The sequence below is a fragment of the Pan paniscus genome, chromosome 8 (assembly GCF_029289425.2).
Source record: "Pan paniscus chromosome 8, NHGRI_mPanPan1-v2.0_pri, whole genome shotgun sequence".
NCBI lineage: Eukaryota > Metazoa > Chordata > Mammalia > Primates > Hominidae > Pan > Pan paniscus.
In genome coordinates, this window is record NC_073257.2 from 82,347,785 (window position 1) to 82,369,951 (window position 22,167).

General features: G+C 40.5%; 1 protein-coding gene across 1 annotated transcript in view; it reads right to left on the reverse strand.

The window, feature by feature from the left end:
• Nucleotides 1–9,068: 9,068 nt before the first annotated feature.
• The window catches only part of PPA1 (inorganic pyrophosphatase 1), a 30,409-nt gene continuing 17,310 nt past the window's right edge, over nt 9,069–22,167 (reverse strand). Inside the window, exons 5-11 of the mRNA XM_003815943.5 lie at nt 20,829–20,915; nt 19,792–19,918; nt 15,893–16,020; nt 15,545–15,630; nt 12,500–12,569; nt 11,109–11,151; nt 9,069–9,420 (exon numbers count right to left, since the gene is read on the reverse strand). Coding sequence (XP_003815991.1) covers nt 9,389–9,420; nt 11,109–11,151; nt 12,500–12,569; nt 15,545–15,630; nt 15,893–16,020; nt 19,792–19,918; nt 20,829–20,915 — 573 coding nt within the window. The 3' untranslated portion in view covers nt 9,069–9,388. The remainder of the gene's footprint in view (nt 9,421–11,108; nt 11,152–12,499; nt 12,570–15,544; nt 15,631–15,892; nt 16,021–19,791; nt 19,919–20,828; nt 20,916–22,167) is intronic.

Genomic DNA, 22,167 nt, shown 5'->3' on the forward strand with positions numbered 1-22,167 from the left:
CTATATCCCCAGTGTCTAAAACAGTGCCTGGCAAACTCAAATCTCAAGAAGTGTTCCTAAGAGGGCTGTTCCAGGAATTAAGATTTCTTTTGGCTTTAGTACCCAGTTAACTTTTATCTAGCATGGATGATGAAAAAGAGAACTTTCCAGACACCCAAAGCTTCTCTTTGAGAGTTACGTGTTGTGTCCCACAAAAATTCATATTGAAGTCCTAATCCCCAGCACCTCAGAATGTGAGGTGTTTGTGACCCTCTTTTTTTTTTTTTGAAACGGAGTCTCGCTGTTGTCACCCAGGCTGGAGTGCAATGGCGATATCTCAGCTCACTGCAAACTCCACCTCCCGGGTTCAAGCGATTATCTTCCCTCAGTCTCCCGAGTAGCTGGGATTACCGGCGCCAGCCACATGCCCGGCTAATTTTTTTGTATTTTTAGTAGAAACAGGGTTTCACCATGTTGGTCAGGGTGGTCTCTAACTCCTGACCTCAGGTGATCTGCCCGTCTCAGCCTCCCAAAGTGCTGGGATGACAGGCATGAACCACCGCACCCAGCCTGTGACCCTCTTTTGGAAAACGAATTTCTTGTCTTTAAGGTTGCTGAATATAGGTCCCCAATCTCTTCTGCCTTGTAGGGTTTCTGCTGAAAAGTTCAGTTAGCCTGTTGAGGTTCCCTTTGTAGGCAACCTTCCCCTTCTCTCTAGCTGCCTTTAATATTTTTTCTTTCATGTCAACCTTGGAGAATCTGAGAACTTGGAGAATCTGAGGACTATGTGTTTTGGGGATGGTCTTGTATAGTATCTCACAAGGATTCTTTGCATTTCCTGAGTTTGAATGTTGGCTTCTCTAGGGAGGTTGGGGACATTTTTGTAGACGATATCCTCAAATGTTTTCCAAGTTGCTTCCTTTCTCACCCTCTCTTTCAGGGATGCCAATGAGTCATAGATTTGGTCTCTTTACAAAATCTCATATTTCTCAGAGGTTGTGTTCATTCCTTTTTTTTTTTTTTTTTGAGATGGAGTCTCGCTCTGTCGCCCAGGCTGGAGTGCAGTGGTGTGATCTCGGCTCACTGCAACCTCTGCCTCCCGGGTTCAAGCAATTCTCCTGCTTCAGCCTCCTGAGTAGCTGGGACTACAGGCACACACCACCACATCCAGCTAATTTTTGTATTTTTAGTAGAGATGGGGTTTCACCATGTTGGCCAGGATGGTCTTGATCTCTTGACCTCGTGATCTGCCCACCTCAGCCTCCCAAAGTGCTGGGATTACAGGTGTGAGCCACCGTGCCCCGCTGTTCATTCGTTTTTATTTTTTTCATTTTTGTCTGACTGAGTGAATTTGGAGAACCAGTCTTCAGGCTCTGAGATTCTTTCCTCAGCTTGGTCTATTCTGCTATTAATACTTGCAATTGTATTATGAAATTTTTTAAAAAATTTTTTATTTCCATAGGTTATTGGGGAAAAGGTGGTGTTTGGTTACATGAATAAGTTCTTAAGTGGTGATTTGTGAGATTTTGGTGCACCCATTGCCCGAGCAGTGTACACTGCACCCAATTTGTTGTCTTTTATCCCTCGACCCCCTCCCACTCTTTACTCCCTGAGTTCCCAAAGTCTATTGTGTCATTCTTACGCTTTTGCATCCTCATAGCTTAGCTCCCACTTACGAGTGAGAACATACAATGTTTGGTTTGGAAAACAAATTTCTTACTCCAACAAAAATAAATCACTTATATACTACACATTACAATGACTGAGGCATTGTTTAAAAATAGAAGCACTTATAAAAGGAATAAGAATGTGACCCTTGTTTGGAAACAGTGTCATTGCAGATGTAATTAGTTAAGATAAGCTCACACCTGTAATCCCAGCACTTTGGGAGGCCGAGGTGGGTGGATCACCTGAGCCCAGGAGTTCAAGACCAGCCTGGCCAATATGGTGAAACCCCGTATCCACTAAAAATTAAAAAATTAGCAGGGCATGGTGGCGGGTGCCTGTAATCCCAGCTACTTGGGAGGCTGAGACAGGAGAATCGCTTGAATCCAGGAGGCGGAGGTTGCAGTGAGCCGAGATTGCACCACTGCACACCAGCCTGGGCCACAGAGTAAGACGCTGTCTCAAAAAATAAATAAATAAATAAAATTTTAAAAATAAAATAAAATAAAATAGATAAGGTCATGCTGGAATAGGATGGACCCCTAATCCAGTATTTCTGGTGTCCTTATAAAAAAGGGAAATTTAGACACAAACAGGCACACAGTGAAATGCCATGTAAAGACTGGAGTTCTGCTGCCACAATCCAGGAACCACCAGAAGGTACGAGAGGCCTGGAACAGACCCTTCCCCAGTCCCTCCAGAGGGAATACGGCCCTGTCAGCACCTTGCTCTCTGACTTCTAGCCTTCAGAACTATGAGACAATACATTTCTGTTGTTTAATGCATTGTTTGCCACTTTGTTATGGCAGCACTAGCAAACAAATACACAAGTATTATACATTTCCTTGCTTTAACAGAGGAGTGACAGCTTTCTGCAGAGGATCTTGCACAGAACTATTGCTAATATTTCCTCCTGTACTATTCCATCCTCTTTCCTTTTCATAATATGGGTAATTCCTATCTAGGAGGCCAATACATGTGAGGTCTCTCACATTGTATAATCGTCATTAGAAAACTGACTTCTTACCCCTACAAAATTGAATCATTTTATAAATCACATATTACAATGACTGAGACATCATTTAAAAATAGAAGCACTTATAAAAGGAATAAGAAAAACATTATTTAAATCCAGGCCAGGCATGGTGGCTCATGCCTGTAATCCCAGCGCTTTGGGAGGCCAAGGCCGGCAGATCACTCAAGGTCAGGAGTTCCAGACCAGCCTGGCCAACATGGTGAAACCCCATCTATACTAAAAATACAAAAATTAGCCGGGCGTGGTGGCAGGCACCTGTAATCCCAGCTACTCAGGAAGCTGAGGCAGGAGAATTGCTTGAACCTGGGAGGCAGAGGTTGCAGTGAGCCAAGATTGTAACACTGCACTCCAGCCTGGGTGACAGAATGAAACTCCATCTCAAAAAAAAAAAAAAAAAAAAAAAAAAATCCAAATGTGGACTGGGCGCAGTGGCTCACACAGTTTGGGAGGCTTAGGCAGGCAGATGGCTTAAGGCTAGGAGTTCAAGACCAGCCTGGGCCACATGGTGAAACCCCACTTCTATGCAAAATAGCTGGGGGTGGTGGCACGTGTCTGTAGTCCCAGCTTTTCAGGGGGCTGAAGCAGGAGAATTGATTGAGCTGAGGAGGTTGAGGCTGCAGTCATGCCACTGTACCCCAGCCTAGGTAACACAGTGAGTCTCAAAAAAAAAAAAAAAATTTGAATGTTGGTGACAAGATGCATAGATCTGTTTTTCCCTGCTTCTCCATGCTAAGCACACTATAAACCCTGAAAATGGTAAGAGAGACGACCAAAGAACTCTGAAAGGTGGTAAGAGGGCAAACTGGTTTGGGACCCTAGGATCAGAGGCACAGCACACAGCAAGGCACATGCATCCTGTCACCCAGCCTCCTGACTTAGCAAAAGGCTCATTTCTCCCCTGATCAAACGGGGTTTGTTCTGGTGAGGCTGACACCACTGGCAAGGGAGATCAACTGGGAGCCCAGCCAGAATCAGGCAACCAGGGGAGGGACTCTCCTCCCTGCAAGCCCTGAGACACCTTTTCCACCAAGAGCTACAGAGGCAGGTAGGTGGGCAGGCTGAACTGAAGGAAAGACCGAGCTATAGCAAGTGGCCTAAAGCTTCAGGAAGCTTAATTTCTGTGGCCCAAGACTCTCTCCCCAATTCAGACACTAGGGCAGCAGGGGTGGGGGACCAGTTGGGGGACGCCCCCTTCCACCACTAAAAGACAACAATGAGCCCCTTCAGGCAGCACCAGCAGGAATAAACAGGAGTCCAGTAGCACTGGAGAAACCATGCAGACCAAGATAACCCTGCAAAGCTGCTGAAAATTAAACCGCCACTGGAACCACAGACCACAACTGTGGACCAAGACCCATGTGCCAAAGCTAAACAGAGTGCTGCCTGCTAAAATGAAGGATTTAAATAGGACCTACAGTCTCCCAACCTAATAGACAAAATGTCTCCAATATTATTGACGACCACCCATCATACTAAGAGCCAAGAAAATCACAATTCATATGAGAAAGGGCAATCAACAGATGCCAGCACTGAGGTGAATCCTGATAGGGATTTTAAAGCAACTGTCTTAAAAGTGCACTGTCAATTCAAAATTTGGTAGAAACAAATTAAAAAATAGAAAATCCCCGGCCAGGCATGGTGGCTCACACCTGTAATCCCAGCACTTTGGGAGGCCAAGGCGGGCAGATCACTTGAGGTTGGGAGTTCGAGACTAGCCTAACCAACATGGAGAAACCCCGTCTCTACTAAAAATACAACATTAGCTGGGCATGGTGGCGCAAGCCTGTAATCCCAGCTACTCGAGAGGCTGAGGCAGGAGAATCACTTGAACACTGGAGGTGGAAGTTGCAGTGAGCTGATATCGCACCACTGCACTCCAGCCTGGGCAACAAGAGCAAAACTCCGTCTCTAAATAAATAAATAAATAGAAAATCCCCCAAAATGGAAGTTAGGTGACAGAGGATAGAATCAATGAACATAAGGACATAACAGAACTCAGCCAGGTGAAAAAGAAAAAGAACAGAAGCTTCTGACCCAAGGGTCAATAACAAAAGATCTAACATTCATATCAGAGTCCCTGAAATAGAGAGGAAAGTAGGACAGAAAGAGTATTTGAAGCTGGGTGTGGTGGCTCATGACTGTAATCCCAGCACTTTGGGAGGCCTAGTCGGGCTGATCACCTGAGGTCAGGAGTTCAAGACCAGCCTGGCCAACATGGCGAAACCCCATCTCTACTAAAAATACAAAGATGAGCCAGATGTGGTAGTACATGTCTGTAATCCCAGCTACTCAGGAGGCTGAGGTGGGAGGATCACTTGAACCCAGAGGACCAGGCTGCAGTGAGCCGAGATTGTGCCATTGCACTCCAGCCTGGATGACAGAGTGAGACTCTGTCTCAAAACAAAAAAAACAGTATTTGAAGAAGTGGCTAAAAATCCCTCAAATTTGGTGAAAGATACAAACCTACAGATCCAAGATGATGAGCAAATCTCACAGGATAAAGTACTAACACATCCATAATTACCTAAAAAGCCCCTGAAGGGCTGCCCTGGCCAAGGAACCTCAAATCTTCAGTTTCTCAGAGATCACAGCTGGGGTCATAAGCTTATAGTTGGGATCTTCCTTATAGGTTGTCATAGGTAGCTTTGTCAAACAAGACTAGGTTATTGAGCTTGTCCCGAACTTTGCCTTTGGACTACTTCTTTTCAGCCTTGGCCCCAGATCTGTTCACTGGGTCTTTTTCTTGGTTGACTTTCTGGCATCTTTCTTCTTCTTGTGGTCTTTGGGAGGCATTGCAAAGCTCAGAGTGCAGTGGCGACCTCTGCAGCTTTACTGAGATGTTGGACTAAAAGGAAGCACTGCTCAGGAAAAGGCCAGAAGCCTCCCGCCGCTGTGAGTACTTCTGGGGCAAAGGAGGCAGTGTGGATTAAAAAATAAAAATAAAAATAAAGACACTTTTATGCTGCTTATAAGAAACTCACTTCAAATTCAACATAAATAGGTTGAAAGTAAAAGAATAGAACAAAATATACCATGCAAACATTAGTTATTTTTTAAAAATGCAGGAGTAGCTATATTAATATCTGATAAAGTAGACTTCAGAGCAAAGAAAATTACTAGTGACAAACAGGGACATATGTAATAACAGAAAGTTCAATCCACCAGAATATATAGGATCCTAAAATGTACTCACCAAACAACAGAGCCTCAAAATACATTAAACAAAAACTGATAGAGCTAAAAGTTCAAAGGCCTCTATGGTTATAATCAGGGAATTCAAAACCTCCATTTCAGTAATTGATAGAACTACTAGAGAGAAAATCAGCAAGGGTATAGAAGATCAGAACAATACATAAACCAACAGGATCTCACTGACATAAACAGAACACTCCACCCAACAATAACAAAACACACGCACCCATGAAACACTCTGGACAGACCATCAAACAACCTCAATAAAAGAATCAAAATGATAGCATGTTCTCTGACCACAATGGAGCCAAACTAGAAATTAGTAACAGAAACACATTAGGAGATGTCTAAACACATGACTAGAATTGATCTATAGATTTAATGCAATGCCTACTAAAATCCCAGTACGATTTTTTACAGGCATAGACAATAGACATAGCCAAAACTTATTCTAAAATACATATGAAGATGCACAGGCCCTAGTTATACAATCTTGACAAAGAAGAATAAAGTGGGAAGAATCTATTTGATTTTAAGGCTTACCATGTAACTATAGTCATCAAGAGAGTGTGGTATCGGCAGACAGTCAGACATACAGATCAATGGAATGGAACAGACGACCCAGAAATAGGCCCACACAGATATGCTCAATGGATATTTGACAAGCGTGCAAAACAATTCAATGGAAGAATAAGCTTTCAAAAAAATGGCGTTGGAGCAACCGGACATCCATAGGAAAAAATGAACCCATACCTAAACCATAAACCTTATATAAAAATAAACACAAAATGAATCATAGGCTTAAATGTAAGCTATAAAACTTTTAGAGAAAAACACAGGAGAAAATACTGTGATCTAGGGCTAGGAAAAGTTCTAACTTGATACCTAAAGAATGACCATAAAACGAAAATGTGGTAAGTTGGTCTTTTTAAAAATTAAAAGATTTTGCTCTGTGAAAGAGTATGTGAAAAAAATGAAAGAACAAGTTGCCAACTGGGAAAAAAATGTTTGCAAACCAAATATCTGAACTCTGAAGGACTCCAAAACTTAACATTAAAAATGAAACTAAACAATTTTAAAATGAGTAAATGACATGAACAGACATTTCACCAAACAGGATATACAGGTGGCAAACAAGCACATGAAAAGATGTTTAACATCATTAGCTATTAGAGAAATGCAAATTAAAACTACCATGAGATACTACTACACACCCAACAGAATGGCTAAAATAAAATATAGTAGGCCAGGCAGGGCAGCTCACACTTGTAATTCCAGCAGCACTTTGGAAGGCCGAGGCGGGCGGGTCACTTGAGCCCAGGAGTTCGAGACCAGCCTGGGCAACATGGTGAAACCTCATCTCTACAAAAATTAGCTGGGCATTATGGCACACAACTGTATTCCCAGCTACTTGGGAAACTGAGGCAGGAGGATTGCTTGAGCCTGGGAGGTGGAGGTTGCAGTAAGCCAAGATTGTGCCACTGCATTCCAGCCTGGGTGACAGTGAGACCCTGTCTCAAAAAAAAGAAAAAAAGGCAAACCAAATGCTGGCAAGGATGTGGAAAAATTGAATCACTCCAACATTGCTGTTGGGAACGTAAAATGTGACCATAACTCTAGAAAATTTGGTACCTTCTAATAAAACATGCATCTATCATGTGACTCAGCAATTACACTGCTAGAGATCTGAGAGAAATGAAAATGTTTTATGTTGACGTGAAAACATGTACAAATATGTTCATTGCAGCTGTATTTGTAATAGCCAAACACTGGATCAGCCCAGACATCCTTCAACAGGTAAAACAAAACATATCATGGAAAGTACTCAGCAATAAAAAGGAATGAATAAAAAGAATGAAACATTGATATATGTGGCAACTTGAAGGAATACCAGGGAATTACACTGAGTGAAAAGCCAATCCCGAAAGGTTACATACTGTATGATTCCATTTATATAATATTCTTGAAATGACAAAATCATAGAAAAATGGAGGACAGATTAGTGGTTGCCAGGGGTTAAGGATGGTGGTGTGCAGAAGACAGGGGGGAGGTGGGTGTGATTATAAAAGGGCAACACGAGAGATCTTGTGGTGTTGAAACTGTTCAATATCTTATAGGATACATAAACTTACCTAGGTGATTACACTATAGAATTATAAATTATATAGAATACATCATACAAATATTCATTAATACAGTGAAACTAGGAAGTCTGAATATGATTGGTGGATTTGGAGTCTGTATATGATTGGTGGATTATATCAAAGTCAATGTCCTGGTTGTTATACTATAGTTTTACAAAATCTTACTTTTAGGAGAAACAGGGTAAGGTATACAGAATTATTTGAATTATCTCTGAATTACTTTTTTAGAACTACATGTGAATCTATATTCATCTCAATAAAATTTTCATTAAAAAAATCTGAATGGGCTGGGCACAGTGGCTCACACCTCTAATCCCAGCACTTTGGGAGGCCGAGGTGGGTGGATCACTTGAGGACAGGAGTTCGAGACCAGCCCGGCCAACGTGGTGAACCCCGTCTCTACTAAAAATACCAGAATTAGTCAGGCATTGTGGTGCATGCCTGTACTCCCAGCTACTTGGGAGGCTGAGGCAGGAGAATCACTTGAACCCAGGAGGCGGAGGTTGAAGTGGGCCGAGATCACACCACTGCACTCCAGCCTGGGCGACAGTGAGACCCTGTTTCAAAAAAAAAAAAAAAGAATCTGAATGCATACTACATGCCATTACATGAATAATGTCTGTTTCACAGATGAAGGAACTGAAGTTGAGTGGTTGGTAAACTGACGTAAGATTACAGAGCTAGTAAGAAGATGGGCTGGCATTCAAACTGGTTTGTTCAGCTGTTAACTTAGAATATAATATAAATGACTTAAGCGTCCAATTAGTTGACTGAAGAAGTAAAAAAATAACTATTAATATATAACTTCAAAGGGTGAGCAACATTGTGCTTTCTGCTAATATGATATAAATTTAAAAGCTTTTGCTTTAGAATGGTATGCTAGGACTTATGTACTAGAGCATAGTATCAAGAGTACTATAAATATAAGCGATTTCTTCGTCTAATAATTATAAATTTGAATTATAAGACTATCAACAGAAAACAAACACCAAAAAATACCCATACCTACTTAATGTTGGCTTCAGATTAAAATAAAAATATCCTAAGCCAAGTTTCAGCAAAATAATTTTATTTCCTAACATATGGTAACATATACACCCAATATGTGCTCCCCTTGCACATCTATTCACAAGTGACTTCCAAATGACAACTGCTTTGATATTTAAGCATGTGCTAAAAGTTATCTTAGTTGAGATATGAAAAATGCTTTAGATGGATAACATTCTGAGTATATTGGATTAGTCACAGCAGAATTTACTTTAGTTAGATGAGTTCTACAAATTTAAAGCTTTGAAAAGCTACTACTTTTACTTCTAATACATCCAGATGAACACGATGTAGCAATATCAGCTTGTATTCCAGAGAAATCTCATTAGTTTTTCTGGTGATGGAACCACTTATCCACTGTATTCAGAGAAAAGAAAAACAAATTAGAATTCCTGTTGAGAATCAAAAATACACCTAACATATAACAAAGACTAATATACTTGCTTTAATGAATCCTACTATGAATTACCTGAAAATTAACAGGCATACATACAAAATTTCTCTACAGCAAATGCAGGTGTTTTCTTTTGGGCTTCCTTACACTTCATGCTAATTGCATAGTGTGATTTTCAAACTTTTTTTTTTTCTTTTCGAGACAGGGTCTCACTCTCTTGCCCAGATTGCAGTGCAGTGGCAGCAATCATGGCTCACTGCAACCTCCATCTTCCAGGTTCAAGCAATTCTCGTGCCTCAGTCTCCCCAGCAGCTGGTATTACAGACGTGTGCCACCACATCTAGCAAATTTTTGTATTTTTTTTTTGTAGAGACATGGTTTCTCCATGTTGGCCAGGCTGGTCTCGAACTCCTGGGCTCAAGTGATCCGCCCGCCTCAGCCTCCTAAAGTGCTGGGATGACAGGTGTGAGCCATCACACCCAGCCTTCAAACTTGTTTTTTTAAGTGGCAGAATCATTTTCTTATCAGAAAAATCTTACAGAGAATTCTGACATCTAAGGAGGAGAGAACTGTTTTCTGGGTGAAGCAGCCTGTGGCCAGGTGGGAATGTGGAGATCAGCCCACTCAGGGTCCCCTCCAGTGTCCAGCGGGCACCTCCATGGAACTCAGAGGGGCACAATGGGTCATGGTTTGGAAACCACTGTGATACAGTGTGGCACTAAAGGTGGTATGTAGCAGCTCATCTTCCTTCCCACGTACACTACAGAATTCTAAAAATGCTTCTCTTCTCACCCTTCTTCCCTCTCTTCCTGTGTATGTTAAAAATATGTACGTGGCTGCGTGCAGTGGCTCACGCCTGTAATCCTAGCACTTTGGGAGGACAAGGTAGGTGGATCGCCAGCCTGGGTGACATGGCGAAACCCGGCCTGATTAGTGTTCAAGACCAGCCTGGTTCGAGACCTGGTTTGAGACCAGCTTGGGCAACATGGTGAAACTCTATCTCTACAAATCATAAAAAAATTAGACAGGTATGGTGGCACATGTCTGCAGTCCCAGCTATTTGGGAGGCTGAGATGGGAGAATCACTTTAACTTGGGGGGGGTTACGGGTACAATGAGCTGTGATTGTGCTCCTGCACTCCAGCCTGGGTGACAGAGTGACAGCCTGGGTGACTCTGTGTCAAAAAACAAAAAACAAGCCAGGTACAGAAAGACAAATACCACATGATCTCATTTATATGTGCAATATAAAAAAGGTAAATTCATAGAGGTAGAGAGTAGAATGGTGGTTGCCAGGAGCTGAAGGATGGGGAAAGGGCAGGCGATGGTCAAAGGGTACCAAGTTTTAGTTAGACAAAAGGAATAAGCTTTAGTGATCTATTGCACAGGATGGTGACTGTAACGTCTATTTCAAAATTGCTAAGAGTAGATTTCAAATGTTTTTACCACACACCAAATAATGATTAAGTATGTGAGGTAATGATTTCTTAATTAGCCGGATTTAATCATTCCACATTGTAAACATATATCAAAACATCACACTGTACCCATAAATATATATAATTATCATTTGTCAACTAAAAATAAAAGTAACATAATTTTTCCATAACTGTGTAATGTTTAATGAAATTTTACTGGAATAGAAATCTTACCGTCTGTTGGTACTGTGCAGGCAGATTCACAGGGTGGTGGTAACTAAAATATAAAATATTAAAATCTATTAGTCTAATCTCATTTTTTAAAAAGCTAAAAAGGTATACTGACAAAAATTTAAGAGAATCTGAAGACTATCCCAAATTTTAGGATCTAAACATAATTTATAATATATAGGAACAATAGAAGGTTTGCTCTACTGCTGAGATGCTAACAAATTCAAGCCTCTTGGACAGTGCAGTGGCTCATGCCCATAATCCCAGCAGTTCGGGAGGCTGAAGTGGGTGGATCACAAGGTCAGGAGTTCAAGACCAGCCTGGCCAAGATGGTGAAACCCCGTCTCTACTAAAAATAAAAGCTGGGCGTGGTGGCGGGCACCTGTAATCCCAGCTGCTCGGGAGGCTGAGGCAGAGAACCGCTTGAACCTGGGAGGCGGAGGTTGCAGTAAGCTGAGATTGCGCCACTGAACTCCAGTCTGGGCAACAGAGCGAGACTTGTCTCAAAAAAAAAAAAAAAAATTCAAGCCTCTTGACTTTTTATGACATGCAGAATAATAAGAATGTTTTTTGAAATAATAAAAACTGATTTATGCATATATAACAATTTTATATATACACACATATTTATAAAATATGGGCAGTGTTCTCACTGAAAAATTATAATAGTTAACCACTGGCTTTTCCCTTATAATTTTTCTTATTTATCTCAACTTTGTCGGGATTCATACATAAATAAAGATAAAACTAAATGTACTGGTTTCATCATTAAATTGTCCTTTTTTCCTTGTTCTACCCCATTTACAAGGCAGTAAAAAAGTCAGACCTCATTTTCTTTTGTTTTCCTTATTTAATATTATAAATGAAAATAATTTAAGATGATCTCGTTCAATCTTTTGGTTAATCCAAACCAAATAATTAAAAATAGTACAAAAGCAAAATTATTGCTTTGACGGGTGCTTTTACTACCTCACATGAAAGCCTTTCTTAGATTATAAATCATTCCTGCAATGGTACCTAAAACTTGATACCTTCCTCAGTCCTTGCTAGAACCAAGTCAAGTAAATTCCCATTGATTCTTTTGCGGAAATGGCTTATGATGGGTCATAGGCACACAGGTTACTCGGTACATTCTGGAACCATTCTGATTTTTACAAATCTTACTACCATGCTATCTGTCCAACTTATGATTGATTAGAATCACTCCCTCAGCTTCTCCCTCAGTCAAATGGCCACTTGCATGTGTTCATGGTTTCTAATTTCAAGACTCCACACAGTAACATGCATACAAAAGGCACTCAAGTATTTGTCGAAACAAGTACTTCCTCTCCCCATTTAGCATCATAGTTTTTAGCAACCAGGCTTGTTTTTTTTTTAAGGAAACTTTTACATACAGCATCCACAATGGCTCTGGCAGCATCAGGATCACACTTGAAGGGGCTCTCAGACACAGTTGTATTCATGCTATTAAATAAAACAAAAGTAGTCATAAGACAAAATAACAAAAATTATCTCTTAAGAGTTAAAAAATGAGTTGAAAGTGGTTGACCAGGTGATATTCAAGTTTAGTTTAGTCGAAAGCTTTTTCACCTACATTTAACATTCTAATATGTATTTTGGCAAGGCATAGCTATTCTTGTGATCAATTTTATTCAAATATCTTAACAAGTTCGGATTTAAGAAACTGAGATTGGGCCAGGTGTGGTGGCTCACGCCTGTAATTCTAGCACTTTGGGAGGCTGAGGCAGGCGGATCATGAGGTCAAGAGATCGAGACCATCCTGGCCAACACGGTGAAACCCCATCTCTACTAAAAATACAAAAACTAGCCGGGCGTGGTGGCGCATGCCTGTAGTCCCAGATACTTGGGAGGCTGAGGCAGGAGAATCGCTTGAATCTGGAAGGCGGAGATTTCAGTCAGCTGAGATCGCGCCACTGCACTCCAGCCTGGTGACAGAGCAAGACTGCGTTGCAATAAGGAGGAGAGGAGAGGAGGGGAGGGGAGGGGAGGAGAGGAGAGGAGAGGAGGGGACGGGAGGGGAGGGGAGGGGAGGGGAGGGGAGGGGAGGAGAGGAGGGGAGGGGAGGGGAGGGGAGGAGAGGAGAGGAGGGGAGGGGAGGGGAGGGGAGGGGAGGAGAGGAGGAAAGAAACTGAGATTGAATGCTTTGTAATTCTCACTGAAATAGCTAAGAAATGTGAATTGAGAAACATATCTTTCTTAATTGGAAAAAATAATGAAACAAAAAAAACCCCAGTTCCTGTAGTGTTGGTGAGACATCTGAAACAGACACTTCTGGCAGAAGTCCTGGTTCAATCTTTCTGAAAAATATTTCTGTAAAATGTATCCAAAACCTTTTAAAAAGCTCATAGGTCTTGATAGAGAAATTCCACCTCTAAGAACCCAATCCAATACTGAAACGGTAATTTACAAAGGTGTTTACCATATACTATTTCACTATTAATAGTGGTGAAAAATTGGAAGTAACCAAAATGTCCAATAATAAGAAATGATTAAAAATAGTTTATCCTTCTTTGCAGGGATTTAAAAATAAAAAGGTTTATCCATAAAACATATTATACAGAGATGGAATATTATATTATTAAAATATGATATTTCTAGACTGGGCATGGTGGCTCGCATCTGTAGTCTAAGCACTTTTGGAGGCTGAGGTGTGAGAGGATCCCTTGAAGCCAGGAGGTCAAGATCAGCCTGGACAACACAGCAAGACACTGTCTCTACAACAAATTTAAAAATCATCTGGGAGTAGTGATGCGTGCCTGTAGTACCCAGCTACTTGGCAGGCTGAGACAGAAGGATCACTTCTTTGAGGTTACAGTGAGCTATTATAGTAACACCGCACTTCAGCCTGGGCGAGAGACCCTGTCTCTAAAAAAAAAATTATATCTTTTATGACATGAGGAAACGCTTATTACATAGTGTTAAATTTTAAAAATCGTAAGACAAGTCGTGTATATAATACAATCCTAATATGTTTTTTGTTTTTTTTTAGCCCACTTTAGTCTAAAATATGGATCATGTTTTAAAAATACATTTTCTTTTTGTTTATCCGTAGTTCAAGTTTTCCTATATATTAGTCATTATAGTACTAATATAATATGTGCCCAATTAGAAATATTCCATCAAGGCCGGGCGTGGTGGCTCACGCCTGTAATCCCACCACTTTGGGAGGCCGAGGTGGGCAGATCATGAGTCAGAGGTTCGAGACCAGCCTGGTTAACACGGCAAAACCCCGTCTCTACTAAAAATACAAAAATTAGCCGGGCGTGGTGGCATGCGCCTGTAATCCCAGCTACTCAGGAGGCTGAGGCAGGAGAATCTCTTGAATCCGGGAAGCGGAGGTTGCAATGAGCCGAGATCGTGCCATTGCACTCCAGCCTGGGCAACAAGAGCAAGACTCTGTCTCAGAAAACAACAACAACAAAGAAATACACCATCAAAATGAAAAATGAATCATCTTTGCTGACCTGTTATTTAACATACATTAAGACCATTTTCATAGAAATCGTAAGATAAGAAAAAATAGAGAAGTTAACTTAAAAGCCAAATTTTTTTCCTTTTTTTTTTCTTTTGAGACAGGGTCTTGCTCAGGTGCCCCAGCTGGAGTGCAGTGGGGCAATCACAGCTCACTGCAGCCTTGATCTCCAAGGCTCAAGTGATCTTCCCACCTCAGCCTTGCTACAGGCAAGCGCCACCATGCCTGGCTAATTTTTTTTTAAATTTTAGTAGAGATGAGGTCTCACTATGTTGCCCCCACCAGTCTCCAATTCCTGAGTTCAAGTGATCCTCCTGCCTCAGCCTCCTAAAGTGCTGGAATTACAGGAATGAGCCATATAGCACCCAGACAAATGCCAACTCTTAGGACTGTACATTTTTACACATATAACTCTTCTCCATTTTTCTTCTGTTTGTTGGAAGGACAATGTTTTCATTTTATAGAACATTATCCTGACACAGAATAGAAGATTTCTGGGAGAATTATTTTTGTACATTGGCTGTTTCTCGTACTCTTTTTTTTTTTTTTTTTGAGACCGAGTCTCGCTCTGTCGCCCAGGCTGGAGTACAGTGGTACGATCACGGCTCACTGCAGCTTCAACCTCCCCAGGCTCAGGTGATCCTCCCAACTCAGCCTCCCAGGTAGCTAGGACTACAGGTATGTACCACCATGCCCAGCTAATTTTTGTATTTTTTGTAGAGACAGGGTTTTTCCATGTTGTCCAGGCTGGTCTTCAACTCCTGGGCTCAAGCAATCCATCCACCTTGGCTTCCCAAAGTGCTGGAATGACAGGTGTGAGCCACCGCACCCAGCCTTGTATCTCTTTTCTAAGTGAAAGTAACAGTACAGTGTCTTATGATTATTAAAACCTTTTCTGCAAGCTGGTCTGCTTTGTGTGTTAAACATGCAAAGTGTTTACACTTACCAACTGATTCCTTTTCCATTCGTTTTCTTAGTCACTAATGCTTTCCAATGGTCATGAGTGCTTTTAATAATATCAATGGCAAAGTCCTATAATTTGAAGAGATTTGCATTACAATGATAAAAAGGTATTATTTTCCTATTATCAACATTTCCCCAAAGCCTGATACTTTGTCTCTTCTGAATCATTTCCTTATTCTAAAAATAGAAGAGAATATTAAAGTGAATAAATAAACACCAAGACTGTGTTATGTTTCCAGACTTTTGTGAATCTTTAGATGGTAACAATATGGTTAAATTATAAGTCTCAATACAAATGAGCCTAAAGCTACAGTTCTGAATGACATATTACCTTATCTTTAAATTCTGCATTAAACGCAAACTCATTTTCTGGTTTTCCATCAGGAACCTTATACCTTCTAAACCAGTCCACAGTAGCTTCTAAGTAGCCAGGTTTCAGCCGTTTGACATCATTGATATCTAAGAAGAGAAGAAGCATAAGATGACAGTGAGAATGATTTTTTTAAAAAGAAAGAAGAGAATAAGCAGATTTCAAGATGCACAAATAATTATACACTCAACAAAAATTCCAAGTACTTATTTTGAAAGAGCTGTGGAATGACTTATCACGGAAGTTCAAGATAACGTTGGAGCGAAGCCCCTTGTTGAGAAGAGAAGCCATACACATATACATTGAAAGAAATCATCTAGTATCTCTGAATAGCTCTGACACTAAGTACAGAGAACAATCAGTACAATAGTAATCTCTGTTAGGTAAGGGCAAACAGTTGGTGGCTACATAATGAAACAACCAGTTTGGCAAATGTAGATAATTCCTATGAGAAGTGTACAAGATACTGAAAAAGACAGAGGTTATCTTTTTTTTTTTTTTCAGAGACAAGGTCTCGCTCTGTCATCCACGCTGGAATGCAGTGGCCCGAACAAGGCTCACTGCAGCCTTGACCTCCAGAGTTCAGCGATCCTCTCACCTCAGCCTCCTGAGTAGCTGGGACTATAAGCATGCACATGCCCAGCTAATTTTTAAATTTTTTTAGAAATGGGGTCTCGTCATGTTGCCCAGGCTGGTCTCAAACTCCTGGGCTCAAGCAATCCTCCTGCCTTGGCTTCCCAAAGCACTGGGATTACAGGCTTGAGGTACTATCCCTGGTCCAGAGGCAGAGGCTATGTCAGAGGATCACAACACTATTACATACTAAAAGATAAGAAAAATAGATTAGATTGATATCCATTGATGGGTTACATATTAAATGTGACTAGACTTTGCTGGATAGTACAGGCACTGTACATAACAATACTTTAGTTCTGGCTGACAGAAAAGTGCACTGCTTTAAAAATTTTAAGTTTCTGTATAGCCATCAACAATGGCTAGCCTCAATGTTATCAAACTGCACTTCAAATAACAAACTCCTGCTCAATGCAAGCAAACAGAGATACACATCCTAAAAAGTCAGTTAGGAAAAGTATTATGGGGAAGAGAAATATATTCAACAATAACAAAAGCTTATTTATATTTGTATAAGATAACATTGCTTCACTCCAATTTATTTTTTTTTTTTTGAGAAGGAGTCTCGCTCTGTCTCCCAGGCTGGAGTGCAGTGGCGCAATCTCGGCTCACTGCAAGCTCTGCCTCCCGGGTTCACGCCATTCTCCTGCCTCAGCCTCCTGAGTAACTGGGACTACAGGTGCCCACCACCATGCCTGGCTAATTTTTTTGTATTTTTAGTAGAGATGGGGTTTTGTGTTAGCCAGGACGGTCTCGATCTCCTGACCTCATGATTCGCCTGCCTCGGCCTCCCAAAGTGCTGGGATTACAGGCGTGAGCCACCGCGCCCGGCCGCTTCAATCCAATTTATAATCTGCATAAAGAATAGCATGCATTCTATTATCATAATATCACTAAAAGTATGGAAACTTTACAGAATGCACTGGGAAATGTTTAAGCACTAGTAAATTTCAAAGAACTTATAATTTACATGAAATGTGTCACCTGATATAGAAATAATTTGGAAATCCAGAAATCCAACATGCAAATGTTGATGTTTTCCAATACCAGAAACTAATTCTCCAATTATTCAGACACCAACTGAGTGCTCAGTAATTCACTGTGATTCTGATACTACCTACCTGGAGTTAGCATCAGATCTCAAAGGTTAGGGGCTCAGTCTCACAAGACTGCCCCACTTCAGATGCCTCCTGTACTTTTGACTATCAGCTATAAATTAGGGGTTTCTACAATCCTCTCCCCAGGTCCCCTAATTTGCTAAAATGGTTCACAGAACTCAGGAAAACACTGAAGTTTACATTTCATTATATAAATACAACTCAGGGACAGCAAATGGAAGAGATGCACAGGGGCAAGCTATAGGATGGACAATAGACACTGCCTTAGGTTGACATTAGGGAAAGCTGCATACTACTTGCGCCATGGGACCAGCCACCCCGAGAAAGTTTTCAGGGTTCTAATAACCTGAACTGCAGGAAAATAATGCCTTAGTAAATGAGTGCTGACAGTGATGGGCTTGGCTTCACTAATCGTGGCCACAGCATGCCAAGTTCTCTTGCATAAGAAGCACGTTGGAAATGCACACACGGACCAACAGAAGAGAGCCGTACTACCAAGTAGTGAACAGATGGTGTGAATGCACTCTCACCTTTCAAAATTGAAACGAAACATTAAAGGATTGGCATTCTTCCAGTCCTTCTTCAATGAATTAACACAGATGCAAATATACATCACATCATTTTGAGGGAACATGCTCTCAAGGTGACTCTTATCACTGCTGACATTGACCTCCATCACCTGGCTGAGGCAGTGTTTGTCAAGTTTCTCTGCTCTAAAATCATCCTCTCCTCTCCCTTACCCACACTGTACTCTTTGGAAGGAAGTCACCAGGCACAACTCACAATTAAGGACCTCCTTGAGAATGGAGTATCTGCATAAATTATTTGGAATTCTTCTGCTTTGAGATTTGTCTATTCTTCCTCATTTGTCTATTTATTCAATCATTTATTTGTCAGTATAGACTCATGGATATTTATTTTATGTTCCAGGTTATATTACAATACTACTTTATTTTCTTGCTCAAAGTGTTCTAGCTTTGGCAACTCCTATGTATGTACCCAATAATAAAAACATAAGTCCACACAAAAACTTGTACAGGAATTTCATGGCAGCATTACACAGCCAAAACAACCCAAATGTCCATCAACTGATGAATGGATAAACAAAATGTAGTATATCCACACAATGGAATAATATTCAACCATAAAAAGGAGTACTGACAGATGCCACAATATGCAATATGGATAAACCTAGAAAACATTATACTAAGTGAAAGAAACCAGAAACAGCAACAACAAAGATCCATATATTGTACCAGTCCATGTATATGCGATACCTAGAATAGGTAGAATAGGCAAAGCTATAGACAAAAAGCAGATTAGTGGTTGCCAGGGCCTGGAGAGTAGGAGGGAATAGGGAATGACTTGAACTAGTGGTGATGGCTGCACAACCTTGTGAATGAATGAAATGCCACTGAATTTCACACTTTAATTAAAATGGTGAATTTTATGTTATGTAAAATTTACCACCAAAAAAAAAAAAAAGGGAATGAAGTGCTGATACATACTACAATACGGATGAATCCTGAAGACACTTACTTCGCTAAGTGAAATAAACCAGACACAGAGGCCACCTATATGATGCCATTTACATGAAATAACAGCATAGGCAAATCCATAGGCACAAAGTAGATCTGCAGTCATCAGGGACTGAGGGAAGGGGGACAGGGAGTGATTGCCCATGGATACAGGATTTCCTTTGGGCTGATGAAATGTTCTGCAATTAGAGAGTGGTGATGGTTGTACAACTTAGTGAATATACTAAAAACCACTGAATTGTACATTTTACAATGGTGACTCTTTGATATGTAAATATCTCAATTAAATGTTTTAAAATAAATAAACATACCAACTGAGTGCTGGTATGTGGGGAAGGAAAGGACCAAAAAAACAGTAAGAACCTACCAGATTTTTTCTTTCCTGGAATGAAGGAGAAAGTTTACTTAGTTAATTACAAGTGCAGGCGTAGAAATAATGCTTGTCCAGTGCTTTGTTCCTCCATCCTTTAACAGTTTGAAGGTAAGGGCTTACAATTCTGTCATTATAGGTTAAGTATGGTGGTGCTTATGAATTAATTAGAAAGACTTCAGACTTTTCTAATTTTCTTACCATTATAATTGGCTGCATCAGGATCATCCACATTAATGGCAATGACTTTCCAGTCAGTTTCCCCTTCGTCAATCATAGCCAATATGCCTAGAACTTTCACGCCAATTATTTCACCTCTTGCACATACCTGAGAGTCAATAGCCAAAGTCAGGACAACATTACAGAACCACACTCTAGAAGACAGTTTTACTTGGCTAACAGGAAATAAGAAAGAGGCCAAGTTCTTGAGAATTTACCTGAAGATTGTTCCTTTAAGCAAATTTTAAAAACCTAAATGAGTAAATGTTTCATCAGTCCTATTAAAGTTGAAAACAGGACTTATAGGTCCTATTTTCTTCTAGGTCATAGGGAAACCAGTACATAGCTCAGGGTAATCAATGTTTTTTGCACTGTCATTGATTATACTGAAGAATAAGTCCTCCATAGTCTCAAATACGTATCTTAATATGCTTTACCTTTTATTTTATAAAAGTCATGAGTTAAGCAAGTCATACGATGACTTAAAAACTTTATGACTTAAAAAACAAAATGATAACTTTGTTTTTAGTTGTTTACTATTTCTCTGAGCCTGAGAGAGACATAAAGAAATAACTATAATCAGAATCTTAGAACAACCCTACTTGATGGAGGAGTTACTACCATGGATCTCCAACTCATGAGGTTATTTGGTTCGGGTCAATTTACTGATCATTCTAAATTGTTAGGCAAGATTTGCCATGTATTGAGAGGGAATTTCCCTCCTGGTACCTTTCACCTATTGACTAATTATCCATCTTCTAAAGCAATGCAGAACATGTCCAGTTCTTCTAGATATATGTTCAATCATACATACATAGACACATTTTTTTCCAGACTAGATTTAAATGTAAAAATTATAATATACAAATGCTTAAAATGCAAGAAGCCTTTAATACCAAAGAGACATCATTATTTCACTAATATTCATGCATTTTATTCACAGTATTTTTTAAAGTATGAAATTTGGTATACTTCATTAATATCTCAACACTAAAGAAAAAAATGTCACATTTCATTACCTTGCTTCCAATTTCACACACATCAATTGGGTCATTGTCACCACAACAGCCAGTATGTTTATCATTGTGCCCTGGGTCTTCCCAAGTCTAAAAAAAATAAGACAGTGTATATCATTCCTATACATACTGACAAAATGGATCATGTTGAGAATAACAGATAACATCCTATGACTCTTCAGCTACTTTTTTCTCATTGTTTTAGTTCTTTATTCGCATTTAAGAATCTTAACTATATACAAGAGTTTCAATTAAATGCTGTAGCTCCTACTACACATCTAATGCTAAACTAAATTTAAGCTTTAAAACAGATAATGATCCTATTTAAAACAAGCAAAAGCCAACTACTCAATAACTGAGACAATAGGGAAACACAAATATAGACCCAAACGTTTACTTTAAAGACGTGTGGTTTTAGGCTGGGTATGATGGCTCATGCCTGTAATCCCAGCACTTTGGGAGGCTGAGGAGAGTGGATCACCTGAGGTCAGGAGTTTGAGACCAGCCTAGCCAACATGGTGAAACACTGTATCTACTAAAAATACAAAAATGAGCCAGGCGTGGTGGTGCATGCCTGTAATCCCAGCTACTTGGGAGGCTGAGGCAGGAGAATCGCTTGAACCCAGGAAGCAGAGGTTGCAGTGAGCCTAGATCATGCCACTGCACTCCAGCCTGGGCAACAGAGCAAGGCTCAATCTCAAAAAAACAAAACAAAACAAACAAAAAAAGAAAACAAAACAAACAAAAATGTGTGGTTTTTTTCTTTTTCTTTTTTGTAGAGACAGGGTCTCACTATGTTGCCCAGGCTGGTCTCAAACTCCTGGGCTCAAGTGATCCTCCCACCTTGGCCTCCCAAAGTATGGGATTATAAGCATAAGCCACTGTACCTGGTCTTAGATTTTCTTTATAATAAATTCCCAAAACAGAAGTAGATAGGCAATAATAGTAAAATGGAAAGGTTGTTTTTCTTCTTCCTTTTTTTGCGACAGAGTCTTGCTCTGTCGCCCAGACTGGGTGGAGTGCAGTGGCGCAATCTTGGCTCACTGCAACCTCTGCCTCCCATGTTCAAGCAATTCTCCTGTCTCAGCCTCCTGAGTTGCTGGGATTACAGGTGTACGCCACCATGCCTAGCTAATTTTTGTATTTTTAGTAGAGATGGGGTTTCACCATGTTGGCCAGACTGGTCTCGAACTCCTGACCTCAGGTGATCCTCCCACCTTGCCCTCCCAAAGTGCTGGGATTACAGGCATGAGCCACCACACCCAGCCAAAAGGTTATGTTCTGATGTTAAAAGTATCATCACTGACCAGGAGCCCGGACTGAAAAGTTTAATCAGAATTTT